The sequence below is a fragment of the Chiloscyllium plagiosum genome, chromosome 37 (genome assembly GCF_004010195.1).
Source record: "Chiloscyllium plagiosum isolate BGI_BamShark_2017 chromosome 37, ASM401019v2, whole genome shotgun sequence".
NCBI classification, from domain to species: Eukaryota; Metazoa; Chordata; class Chondrichthyes; order Orectolobiformes; family Hemiscylliidae; genus Chiloscyllium; species Chiloscyllium plagiosum.
In genome coordinates this window covers 26,026,068-26,039,605 of record NC_057746.1, presented here as the reverse complement: position 1 = coordinate 26,039,605, position 13,538 = coordinate 26,026,068, and the positions used below count along the sequence as shown (strand labels likewise).

Genomic DNA, 13,538 nt, shown 5'->3' with positions numbered 1-13,538 from the left:
CACAACAACGAGCACCTGAGCTACAAATCTTCTCCCAAACTTTGAACACCTACGGGCGAGAGACGCTAAGAGAAGAAAGATTATAAAAAGGCCTGAGGGGTACTTTTTTAACACAGAGAGTGGTATGTGTTTGGAATGAATATCCAGAGGAAATGGTGGATATGGGCACAGTCACAATGTTTAAAAGACATTGGGATAAGCTCATAAATAGAAAATGTTTGAAGGGATATGGGCCAAATACAGGCGGATGGGACTAGATTAGTTTTGGAGTATGGTCATCATGGACTGGTTGGACCAAAGAGTCTGTTTCTGTGCTGTATAACTGTATAACTTTATGACTCTTGGGCCAATCATCAATGACTCAAAAAAATTTGTGATCTCAATCTAACAATAATCTTGGCAAACTTGCAGACAATGTTGAGGTGGCATTAACAGACTAAGGGAAAGGTCAGTTATAATGAAGAGCATAAACTGCTACATTCAGGATTTATTTTTAAACAATTGACCTTGGAGTGAGTCACTGGTGTTATACCTTACAGATGTACTGGAAATCTTTGAGGAAATTTTGAAACAATCAGGGACTGAATTCAAGCAATGTGGTTTACTTGGATTTTTGATGGGAAGTTTGATAAATTTCCTCAGTTGAGAATCATTGAGAGCTACAAGCTCGAGGAATAACTGTCTGAATGCTTGAGATTTGATTTAGCAACAGAAGTGATGATGAATGGAAAGCAATCTCCCTAACTAAATAAAACCAGTGAGAGTTTTAATAGGGGTAACTTGTGGGACAAAAAGTACAGCAGCTAAATTGTGGTTACAACCATGATCATTTTTAATCTTTTACAAGATTCACTTAGTTATTTCAGAAGGCATTTTAAGACTTAGCCACAGGTCAAGACTCTGTCGTGACTCACTAGGGTAAGTGCCATAGAAATCAAGTCCAACTGTAACTGAAGCTGTCACAAATGTGAAAAGATTTAGTCAAAGTCCCCAATTTACCTGAATGACAAACTCAGATTAAAAGAAAATACTCACTAGGGCTCTACTTAACAGTGAAGTAACTGTTTATTATAAACACATTGTCTTTAACTATGAGCAATTCGGCCAAATGGAATTGCTGACATAGAACACTACAACTTGAACTCTCTGCCTTCTTAAATCACACCCTATTCACAAACAGACAGATGCACAAAGGCATTCCTGAAGAAGGGCTCATGCCTGAAACGTTGATTCTCCTGCTCCTTGGATGCTGCCTGACCTGCTGCGCTTTTCCAGCAACACATTTTCAGCTCTAATCTCCAGCATCTGCAGTCCTCACTTTCTCCTAGATGCACAAAGATAGGCAATTCAGAGATGTCATGGCAAAAGAAAAACAAAGACTGGGGAAACACAGTTGGATAGTATCAGAGGATTAAATTTATTGTTTTTTTTCTCTTTGTTGGTTCTTTGCAGCCGACACAAGGTTGTTGACACATGAATGCTCCCTTTCACTCACTGGTTGAGATTTTGTTCTTTCACTTTGTTTAGAAGAATTTGCAGAGAAAATGAGTAAAATTCATGGCTCATAGTTACTGGAGACTTCATTCTGCCTCCCCTTAAGAGAGAAAGAGGCAGAGAGATTTTTTTGGTCCTTCCTCTTTGTAATCTAGGTGGTTCACTGCTACATTGCCCCAACACAAGTCATGGACACCTGGTCAAGAACCTGTCAGTTTGTTGTCAAGCAATTTTCCCTCAGTTCAGAACCCTTCAGCTCTGTGGTGTCTGCTTCTGCTCTCACTGTTCCAGGAAGATGCAAAATTGCATACAATGCTCCAGTAAATCTGACGTTTTAAACTGCAGCCATCTCTTTGTACAGTCTTCTTAATTTAAAGCAGTATCTTCCTTTTTTAGTCCAAAGTCTAAAAATAAAAGAAGTAAAAAGACATGGTCGTTACGAGGCACAGGTAGGTCAGACCAGGTAAGGATGGCAGATTTCTCTCTCTAAAGTGAATCAGCAAAAAATGATAGCTGATAATTTCAGATTTATTAATAGAATCTAGAACTGGAGAGTGGGGAGAATGGGTCATTTAAGATAAACTGAGAACTTCCCCCTCAGATTTCTGACCCTTTAGGTCCTTTTTTCTCACAATTTGGTGGAAGCAGAGCCTTTGTATATTTTGAAGGTAAAAATCACACAATACCAGGTTATAGTCCAACCGGTTTACTTGGAAGCTTTCAAAGCTAGTGCTATAACCTGGTGTTGTGTGATTTTTAACTTTGTAGACCCCAGTCTAACACGGGCATCTCCAAAGCATGTATATTTTGACGGCAGAGATCCATGGATTCTCGCCAAGCAAGGGACAGGAAGCTGCATGTGCGCCTGATTCCGGATTAATCAGGTCAACTATGAGCTCACTAAATGGCGGAGCAGGTATTACGAAGTTTAAACGCCACCAGCTGCCCAAGTCAGCTTTGTAGCTGCAGTCCCCCAGCTGGGACTTTCTGGGACCACGAATCCGGTCGCACTACCGCGAAACCACTGAGTTCCCCGAGACAGGGTGGCCTTGGAGAAGGAGAGGGGGAGAGAGAGCAGGGTTGAAAGTTCCAGACAGTGGATCGCACGCAACGCAGGGAGGAGTTCCCGGTAATTTGACCAGAGTTTGAACGAGGGGGAGAGGAGGGAGCCGAAGGCGCACTGAGAGAGATTGCTATTCCCGGTGGATGGGGAGGCAGACAGTGGGCGGAAAGGGGAGAGGGGCGTGACGCGGAGGGAATCCCGGTGTCTCAGCGTTCCGAAACTGACGGGGATGGGGCGGGGCCTCTGACGTCACAGAATGGGGGGGACGGCTGACGCAGAGGGAATCCCCGGAAAGCTTAAAAGACTTGTCTGTCGCCAGAGTTACGACAGCAGTCCCACAGTGGGGAATTGCAGCCAAGCTCTTGACCTGTCTCCTTCTCCTGAGGAGGGCAATAGGGATGGTAGCCCTGGTCTCCGGGATCACCCCGGTCGATTCGGCCGGCAGATCCTGTCTCCTGTGCTCGGTCTGCCGCTTTCTGCTCATCAAACCCAAACAGACCGAGTGTGGACACCGATATTGCACAGCCTGCCTGGAGAACTTGTTCAAGTGAGTTAATTGCAAAGCCTTTTTGTGCGTGCGTGTGGATGTGTGAGAGAGGGAAACGAAAACTGAAATTGCTGGAAAAGGCCAACAGGTCTGGCAGCGTCATGAAGAGAAATTAGGAGTTAACGTTTCTGGTCCGTTGGCCTTTCCTCAGGACTCTTATTTTACCCCTGTGTACAAAGTTTAAAAAAATCACACAACACCCCGTTATAGTCATAGAGATGTACAGCACGGAAACAGACCCTTTGGCAGGTGGGACTAGATTGGGTTGGGATATCTCCTTCATCAGATGGTTGTCTGTGTGTGTGTGTGTGTGTGTGTGCTTTTGTCTATGTTTGGGTGCCCTGCTCTTCCACCCCTTCACTTCCCTCTCCAAATGCCTCGATCTCTGATCTTCACCCACTCCCTAGGATCTCAGGGAAGGCTACCTGTTTTCTGTCACCCCTCACTCAGAACTGGGTTGGAGCGTGGGGTGGAAGTGAGGGTTTAGAAGGTGGGAGGTGAATTTCAGGGGGATACAAATGCAGGCAGACACCTCCATCACCCAAAGTGGCGGGAATATAACCCATCAGGTGTGACAGAACACCCTGTTTGGATAGCTACCGGACTGGCCAGTTATCACGGCACTGAGCTGTCCCAGTGGCGTGCATTGAAGTTGGCTCAGTTAAAAGCCAAAGACAGCTTCGGGGAATTTTGTTTTGTGGCCCGCATTTATTGCCCACCCCTGATTCCCAGGAGAAGGTGGCAGTGAGCCGCTTTCTTGAATCACTGGCGTACATGCACCAACAATGTTGTCAAGGGAGCTGCAGGATTTTGACCCAATGAATGAATGGCATATACATTCCCAAGTCAGGATGGTGAGTAGCTTGGAGGGAAACTTGCAGGTGCAGGTATCTGATGTCTTTGTCCCTCTATAAGCTAGAGGTATTGGCTTTGGAAGGTGCTATTGGAGAACCCTTTAAGGTCTTTGTGAGCACACTGTATTCAATGTTTGTCCAGCTAGGGGTTGACCAGTGACACCAGGACTTTAATTTTTTTTACACTGACTGTGGCACCAGCCAGCACAGAGTCAGTCCCCTAAACTGTGGAAACTCTGAATCTCCTGGTTGTATTTTTTCTCTCTCTCCCCCCCCCCCCCCCCAGCACCCATGTTGTGTGTGCAGGTATGAGACACAGTGAAAGACAACAGGTGTACAAATCTTTATTCAATTTCCACCACCAGGGTGGCCAGTGACAAGCAATGCCTTTTCATCAAAGGGCAATGTCGTGTGATAAAAAATTTGAAATAAAGGGTAGGAATTAAATCAAAATAGAGTCGGAGGGGGAAATAAAGTGCACCACTCCCTGCGGAGCCCACCTCTCCTTGCGCCAGGACCTTTATAGGGATTATCTGTATCTGAGCACAAATGCCTATAGATTTGTTTGTCTTCAGTGGTTCCTTTCCCTATCTTTCTTCTAGGATTATAAGAACACAAGTAGATCATTTAGCCCTCAAAACTGTTCCATTCAAAAATATCACAATTGAGCAGTGAACTAACTATATAAATTTATCACACATTAACAATGTTTTTTTTTTTATCTTAGAACAGATAATGAGGCAGATTGCCATGTTTGTCAGCAGAAGGTCTTCCGTTCTAAGGTAGGACATTTAATTCCTTGTAAATGTGCTTCTTAGTAGCAGATTTGCTTGAAGGGGATGGAATGTGTTCAGGGGAATCGGATCCTGGTTAAACTTTAGAACAGAGTGAATGTTCTAAATGGTGCACATCAGCAGAATTTAACTTGAAACATCTTTAACGAGTAGCTAAACAAAATGAGACATAGGTTGGAAACCAATTGAAGCATTCATATGGTAGATATGTATAGAATAACGAATACCTGAGAGTGAATTACAGGCTGGAATCTAATCGAGGAGTTCAGATGGTTTATGTATAGAATAATGGATACCTGGGAGTGTGTTACAGGCTGGAAACTAACCAAATGCTTCTGGTTTTTGCATAGAATAGTGATTATCTGGAAATTAGACATAGACCGGCTTGTATCTGGGTGGTTAGTATTGACTGTGCTCAGAAGTAATTGATCTGGAAGTACCCTGAATGTGATTGCTGGGAATTTCCATTCCCACTGTTGGGAAGTTTTGTTGAACAAAGTAGGTGAATTACAAGGAGGAACTAAAACTGACTGGGAGTTCACTGAGCGCTGTCGTGACAGAGTACTTCTGTCTGTCTGTCTTAAGTGCTTCCAGTAAGAGTGTGGTGATGTCACTGGTCTGCTGATGTAGCCAAAAGGAAACCTCACCAGCAACATTCCCCCCCCCCCCCAACCCTTCTCCATTACCAGACTTCCCCCCAGCTGGTAGTGTTCTTACCCCTGGGTCTCACTCTAAGGTTTGCCACATGATACGGCTGATACTCTGAGTGCCAGACCAGGGGAGTGCTGCACTGTCAGTGATACCATGGTTCAGTTGTTAAAGTGGTCCTAAACTGCCTTCTCAGGAGCCATGGAGGATGGTATCCAGCTAATATTTTGAAGAGAGCCCAGGGAATTCTCCCTTGTGCCCTGGCCAATTACTCATCCCTCAGATTCCATCAGTAAACAGACTAGCTGGTCATTATCATGTTACACTGTTTGGGTGTGCAAATTGGCTGCTGCACTATCCTAAATGGTGACTGCCCTTCAAATGTACTTGATAGGCTGCGAAATACTCTGGGACTGTGTGAGGTGCTATTGAAGTGCAGGCCCTCTTTTTCTTCTGGTGTATTTTAGCCTTTGTGTTCCTCTGTCACCCCCTCCCACCCCACCCCAACAGGTCTATCACGACAGAGCCGCCGAAAATGATGCTTATGCCACAAAGATTCAATGTACAGCTTACCGGGATGGTTGCGACTGGACAGGAACACTGCGAAACTACCTGGTAAGGGGCAATGATGGGCTGTATTAATTCTGGAATTCTGGTAAAAAGAGAACCCAAGGAGCAGGGGGTTGATGAAACTGACTGAGTCTTGCTATCCTGTAATCTGGAGACAAAAATAAACTGCAAATGCAGGAATCCAAAGTAGACAGGCAGTAGGCTGGAAGAACACAGCGAGTCAGGCAGTATCAGGAGGTCGACATTTCGGGTGAAACTCTTCTTCAGGACTGGGGCAGGGTGTAAGAGGATAAAGGGGTAGCCGGGGGCAGGGTGATGAGGTGGGGATAGGTGAAGACAGGTTGAGGGTATGTCCTGGTTGGTCAAGGTGAGGGATGAATCTGGTAGGTGGCTGGGAAGGGTGAAAGGGATGGGGAGGGAATTTCAAATAACCTGGATTTTCAAAGATCTGGAGAGGGAGGCTGCAGAGTTGAGCTATGTTGAAATAAGACTGGAAGAAATAGGAGCACCAGTAGGCCATTCAACCCCTGAAGCCTGCTCCACCATTAAAGATCACACAACACCAGGTTATAGTCCAACAGGTTCAATTGGAAGCACACTAGCTTTCAGAGCGCTGCTCCTTCATCAGGAGAATAAGTTTAATTCAATAAGCTCATGGCTGATCTTTTCATGGACTCAGCTCCACTTACCCGCCCTCTCACTGTAACCCTTCATCAGGTGATTGTGGAGGATAGGATTGTAAGACACAGAATTTATAGCAAAAGTTTACAGTGTGATGTAACTGAAATTATATATTGAAAAAGACCTGGATTGTTTGGTAACCCCCTCACCCCCCCCCCACCCCCCCAACACACACACACAAACATATACGTTTGTGGGGTGAATTTGTACTTGCAGAATTACATTTTACTTTGCTCAAAAACTGCATGAATCCATTGTGGCACAGGCAGCCTGACAGAGAATTAACCTTCAATATCTTATCTGGGCTGACATGACACCAATTGTTAAAGTTCACTTGAGAATGTAACTTTTACGCACAAAAACGTTTTGCGATTTACATATGAAAGAACTGAAATTAACATGGTCATTCTAAAAGATGAGAGACTGAACAAACAATCCAGGTCTTTATCAATATATAATTTCAGTTACATCACACTGGAAACTTTTGCTATAAATTCTGGGTCTTACAATCTTATTCTCCACAATCAACTGAAGGATCAGCGCTCCGAAAGCTAGTGCTTCCAAATAAACCTGTTGGATTGTAATCTGGTGTTGTGTGATTTTTAACTTTGTTCATCTCATTGTGGGATCTTACTGTGTGAAAATCAGTTGCCGAATCACGGTAATGACTTCCCCCCCACCCCCCTCTCAAGGAAATAAAACATTTTGGGGACATTCTAAGCCACAGATGGGTGCTGGCTCCTTGTTTTGTACTGGCTGTGAAATTGATCTGCTGACCCGCGTGAACATGTCTGTATTGAACTGTCATGTGACTGTGTCTACCTCTCTGCTTTCCTCCCCCCTCCACAACCCACCTCCTGCTTCCCCCAGCGCACACACCGAGCCCAGTGCGATTTCCACGTAGTCCCGTGCTCTAATGTCACGTTCGGCTGTGAGACCGTGGGCCCCAGGAAGAAGATGCTAGCACACGAAACGCAGGAGTGCGAGTGGAGGATGGAACTGTGTCCCCGGTGTGAGACCTTCTGCACTCACAAGCTGCTGGAGGTGAGGGGGGTTTGGGGGTTTGGGGAAAGCGCCAGAACTAACCGTGACAAATTCCGTTTGTGTGGCACCTCCCACAGACTTATCAGGACAGTAGGGCAAAAGTGAGCACTGCAGATGTTGGAGATTAGAGTCAAGAGCGTGGTGCTGGAAAAGCACAGCAGGTCAGGCTGCATCCGAGGCACAGGAAAATCGACGTTTCGGGCAAAAGCCTTTCATCTGGACAGTACATCCAGTTGACCTGCCCAAGCTGTTCCCAGAGCTCGGTCACTAAAGCAGCTGAGCTGTACAGTGGGTAGGCTGAGAGAGAAATGTGAGTTTAGGACCCAGCAGCCGGAAGGCACAGCCTCTCCTGATTGAATAGTTAACTTCGGAGATGCTCAAGAATTTGACAACTAATCCAGAAGGTTGTGGGGTCTGGAGGAGGGACACACTGCCTGACCGAGTGTAACGAAAGAGGAAGGAGTGGAGGCATGATGGTAATGTGTCAGATAAGAGGCCCAGAGCTCATGTTCCAGGGACTTAAATGCTCTTAATGGAATTGAAATACCTAAATCAGGAATTGAAAGGTCGGTAACAGTGAATGTGAAACTATCATACTCACCTGGCTCACTGTGGGAATTCATTCCTGATGAAGGGCTTTTGTCCAAAACCACGACTTTTTTTCCTGCTCCTCCGATGCTGCCTGACCTGCTTCGCTTTTCCAGTGCCACACTCTTGACTCACGGTGGAAAGCTGTCGTCCTTATCAGGTCTACATGTGACTCCTGACCCACAGCAGTGCAGTCGTTCCTTAACCACCTTTTAAATCGAGGCAACATCTCTTGAGCTGAGTGCCACACTTGGCCATTTCAGAGGGCTGTTAAAAGTTAGCCACATCATTATCGGTCTGGACTCACACATCAGCCAGACTGGGTAAACAGGGCAGATTTCCCTCCCTGAAGGACACAATTGAACCAACTTTCTGGGAATAGTTTTGTGGTCACAATGTTTGCGACTTGCTTTCAATTCCAGTTTCATTGATAGTGAGGTGGTTGGTAAAGTGGGGACTGGATGGGGGACGTGGGTGGGGGGGCTGGTTTGGAAATCGCAGTGAGTGGTTAGGATTTGGAATGTACTGGGTAGCTCCTTTCAAGGGGTGATGGCTCTATCTGAAAAGGAAGGAAAGGTCTGTGGGGGAGGGGGGGACGGGTGTTAGAGGAAGTGGCAGAAAGTAAGTTGCTTTTGTGGAAAGCTAGCACAGAATGGAATTTTTTAGATAAATCAATCACATTGCTGTGAGGGTGTCACTGGCAAGGCTAGCATTTATTGCCTATCCCTAGTTGCCTAGAGGAGACTTAAGAGTCAATCACATTGCTGTGTGGTTGACTCTTAACTCTCACATTGTTACATTGAATCACATTGTTCTGTGAGAAGGCAATTGGGGAGACCGGACGCTATCTCACAGAGTACTTCAGAGAACATCTCTGGAACACCCCAACCAATTGACCCCACCGAACCATGGCTGAACATTTCAACATCCCCCTCCCACTCTGCCAAGGACATGCAGGTCCTGGGCCTCCTCCACCACCACTCCCTCATCACCCAACACCTGGAGGAAGAATGCCTTATCTTCCCCCTCAGGACCATTCAAACCCACAGCATCAATGTGGACTTCCCCAGTTTTCTCATTTCCCCCACCCCACCTTACCCCAGTTCCAACCTTCCATCTCAGCACTGTTCTCATGAACTGTCCTACCTGTCAATCTTCCTTCCCACCTATCTGCTCCACCCTTCTCTCCAACCTATCACCTTCACCCCTACCTCCATCCACCTGTTGCACTCTCTGCTACCTTCTCCTCAGCCCCAACTCCCTCCTATTTGTCTTTCCACCCCTGACGCTCCCAGCCTCACTCCTAAAGAAGGACTTTTGCCCAAAATGTCGATCTTCCTACTCCTCAGATGCTGCCTGACCTGTGCTTTTCCAGCTTCACTGTAATCTTGACTCTAATCTCCAGCATCTGCAGTACCCACTTCCACCACGTTGCTGTGTGTCTGGAGTCACATGTAGGCTAGATCAGGGAAGGATGGCAGTTCCCTTCCTGAAGGGATACTGGTGAACCAGATTCCAACCCCCTCCCCAGACAATCCACAATGGTTTCATTGTGATAATCATCTCTTTAATTTCAGATGATTATCAAATTCCACCATCAACCATGGCAGATTTTGAATTGGGTCCCCAGGCCATTACTTGGGTCCTGAGATTAATAGTCCAGTGATAATACCACTAGGCCTCTGCCTCCCCGCAGGCTGTGAGCACTCTGGGATTGTAGTCATTTGAGGCACTGTACCAAGGGAGGGATGAGAGTAATTTGTGTGGCAGGCTGGGCACATTGTGGTCCTAATGCTGCTGCAATCCTTTTGTTCCTCTCAGGATCACATCACGATGTGTACCAAATGGAAGGAGACTTGTCCAGTCTGTGGCAAGACAGATTTAACAAAGGCTGAGGTAAGGTGGCTCTCTTTGTTGTTTTATATTTCCATTCTATTAGGGATCAGGCAGATGATCCTTTGTGCTCCAGAGAGGGCCAGCGTTAAAGGGAATTACACTTGGGTGTTACGTAGGGATTTCTAAATTCACAGTAAAAAATAATGAGTGGGTCTTTCCATTTGAGTGTTGTGTACCCCAGCAGAATCTGAAGTTAAAAGCTGTGCAGACAAGAAATTAGCGATCTCAATAGATTCCAGGGAGGCCTTGGATTCAGAAGGGGCAAAACAGTTTCAAACTATGGTAGGACTGAATGAACCTTGACTGGGTGAAGAAGACAATAACAACATTAACTTATGATTCAAGATTATAGTGCTGGAAAAGCATAGCAGGTCAGGCAGCATCCGAGGAGCAGGAAAATCGATATTTCTGGCAAAACCCCTTCATCAAGAATGAATCTGTTTGTTGCATTTGTATGAAGCAAGATTGGAATTTGAATAATGAGATGCTTATGTGATCAAAATGATTTAAGACTGCTGAATCCCTCTGAAACAAAAAATGAAACAAATTGCTGTAAAAACTCAGCAGCATCTGTGAGGAGAATTCAGAGTTAATGTTTTGGGTCAAGTGACCCTTCTTCAGAACTCATTGCCAAACTGAGCCTTTTCAGCAGTTTCTGTTTTTGCTTCTGATTTACAGTATCCACAGTTTTTTCTGGTTTTATTTACTGAATTTCTGCATTTGCCAGAGTTACCCAATTGCTTCAATTAGATGGAGCGATGCTCTCCCTGCATTTTGCTTGAATGAATAATCATGAACAAGTACTCCATTTCGGCTGGCCAATTATTAGACTTCACCCAGCAGGCAGATGTTCCGTGCACTCGATGTGTGAAATCCAATTGTAAAAGACTGAGCAAACGTTTGTGTGAGTGCAGCATGCAAGCAATGAATGCTGGGCCACAATATCCTTACTCTTTACCTCCTATTTGATAGGACACTGAATCAGCTCAACCCTTCATCTGGTGGTAGAGTTTTAATAAAAAACTCAGCTCAATTATTCCCCATCTCTCTGCCGTGTGTTTTTGTCTAACCATAAAGTGTTCCACTCTGTCGCGAGCTTTTCTTTTCTCTTTTTCTCTCCCAGTACACTGGAAGTCTGCATGTTAGTGAATGAATTCTCAATACTGAATACAAGGCATCCTTTTTCTATTTTCATGAAGGTTGTTAACTGGCTTCTAAGTCAAGGGGGCTAGGAATTTTAAAGGAGCATATTGAGCATTTATTTGCTAATGCTATCACAGGTGTAGCTTTAAATGCCCATTTCTGTCTCATTTTCTTACTCACCTGGAGTGCACACCAAGGGAGTCCTACACATTGACAGTGCTGTCTGATGGATGAGGCATTGAATCTGGGATTGTGTCTATCTGCTCGGGTGATGGAAAGGATCACACACAGGCATTTTTGAAGCAAAGCAGGAGCATTTATCACTAGTCTCCTGGAGAATACTTATCCCTCAATCATTAGCACAAAAAGCAGGCTCTCTGGTCATGATTTGTTTGTGGGAACTGGCTTTGTGCACATGTAACTGCTGTGTTTCCTACATTACAACAATGACTTGCCTTCAAAAATACTCAATTGATTAGAAAGCACTTTAAAACATCAGTGGTTCTGAGAAACGCAAATCTGTTTTCCTCTCCAGCATCTTTCTCTCCTTCTGAGTCTGCATCTCTCTTGTTCTGTGCACATTTCTATCCCTCTTGTTCTTGGTGTGTTTCTTGTCTGCTCAGGGCTTGTTCCCATTGGCATGATGAACCTTGCAATGATGCTGTGGCTTTAAGTAGTTATTTTATCCTTTTATTTTGGAGAGAGATTGTAAGGCAGAGCTAGGAAGCTCTCTACCAGAGCCATTGGAGTAAACAGCTTGAGGATATTTTTTTTCAAAGTTGGAACAATAGCAGCAGCCTGAATGGGTGTGGTCAAACCCTCACAGAACAAGGATCTTTAGTTTAGCTTCCAGCAGGTCTTGAATTGGGAGCAGTTTTTTTCCCCTCTCAGTTACATCTAAAAGCTGGGGTTCTCTGTCTGTTGCATGGGTTGCATGTGAGACAATCTATTTTCTAAATTTTCCTTTTGCCAAGTGTGCGCATTTCTGGGATGTTACTATATTGGAACAGTTAAGTAGTAATAGTTACTGTATCTATTACTCTGCGAAGTTTTCCAACAACTGTTATTTCCAATTCCTCCTTTCTGCTGTTATATTTTAATAATAGTGAATGAATACAGTGTGTTTTGCTTTAAATCTGGTGGTTTGACAAATCGAATCACATTTGGAACATAATACCTTACATTTCCTTTGAAAGAAGAATAAGCTAGGGTGTAGTCCAACTTCTGAATATTTTGAGGGGGTTTGGTCTGGTTCATAACAACATCTTGTGTTTGTACAATTCTAGTTGCTAACAGTTGTCTCTTTTCTCTGCAGTTGGAGGAACACTGTGACCCTGATCATGGCACCTGTCCTGATGCCCAGGTCTCCTGCCCCTTTAAGGACATTGGCTGCCTGGAGAATGTGAGTCTTCCCGTTTTGTTGAAAATCTGTCTGAGCCTTACTTAGAAGCTCCCAGTGCAGGAGGAGGCCTTACTGCCCATCGTGCCCTTACTGCCATACAAAGAAACGACCTAGTTTGTACACCTTTCCACTGCTGTCTCCCACAAGACTCTGCAAATTTCTCCTTTTGCAAGGATTTTATCCAATTTCCTTTTTAAGCCTGAGCTTGATCCTACTTCCTCTGACCTTTCAGGGAGAATGTTCCAGATCAGAACAACTTGCGACGTTTATAGTGAGGTGTCCCCTTTTGGCTCTTATGCCAGATATGTTTATTCCACTCTGCACACTCCGTGTCTATCCATCTACTCCAATAGCGCATCCAAAGATGCGTCACATTTGGAATTCAAGCTCTTTGTGGAGGCAGCAGGTCCCAGCCAATAGGGAGAGGAAAATGGAGAATTGTAAGGGAGGGATTCAGATTCCCATCCGCCCATCCTGACTCTCTGCAACAACTTTCAACTGGCTTGGTCCAGAGAGGGGTACCTTCAGCTGGGATTCAGGCTGTTCAGTATTTGGACAGACATTGCCACCTTTTTTCCAGGTACAGACTGTTGGATCATTTTACATTGTCCTGAGAGGACAGATAGAGTCATAGAGATGTACAGCATGGAAACAGACCCTTCGGTCCAACCCGTCCATGCCGACCAGATATCCCAACCCAATCTAGTCCCATCTGCCAGCATCTGGCCCATATCCCTCCAAACCCTTTCTATTCATAAACCCATCCAAATGCCTCTTAAATGTTGCAATTGTACCAGCCTCCACCACATCCTCC

At 45.0% G+C, this 13,538-nt stretch overlaps 1 protein-coding gene across 1 annotated transcript in view; it reads left to right on the top strand.

Moving 5' to 3' along the window:
• The first annotated feature begins 2,224 nt into the window (after window positions 1-2,224).
• LOC122541173 (TNF receptor-associated factor 2-like) overlaps window positions 2,225-13,538 on the top strand; it is a 12,993-nt gene continuing 1,679 nt past the window's right edge. The window contains exons 1-6 of the mRNA XM_043677793.1: window positions 2,225-3,104; window positions 4,686-4,740; window positions 5,911-6,015; window positions 7,522-7,695; window positions 10,105-10,179; window positions 12,638-12,724. Coding sequence (XP_043533728.1) covers window positions 2,956-3,104; window positions 4,686-4,740; window positions 5,911-6,015; window positions 7,522-7,695; window positions 10,105-10,179; window positions 12,638-12,724 — 645 coding nt within the window. The 5' untranslated portion in view covers window positions 2,225-2,955. The remainder of the gene's footprint in view (window positions 3,105-4,685; window positions 4,741-5,910; window positions 6,016-7,521; window positions 7,696-10,104; window positions 10,180-12,637; window positions 12,725-13,538) is intronic.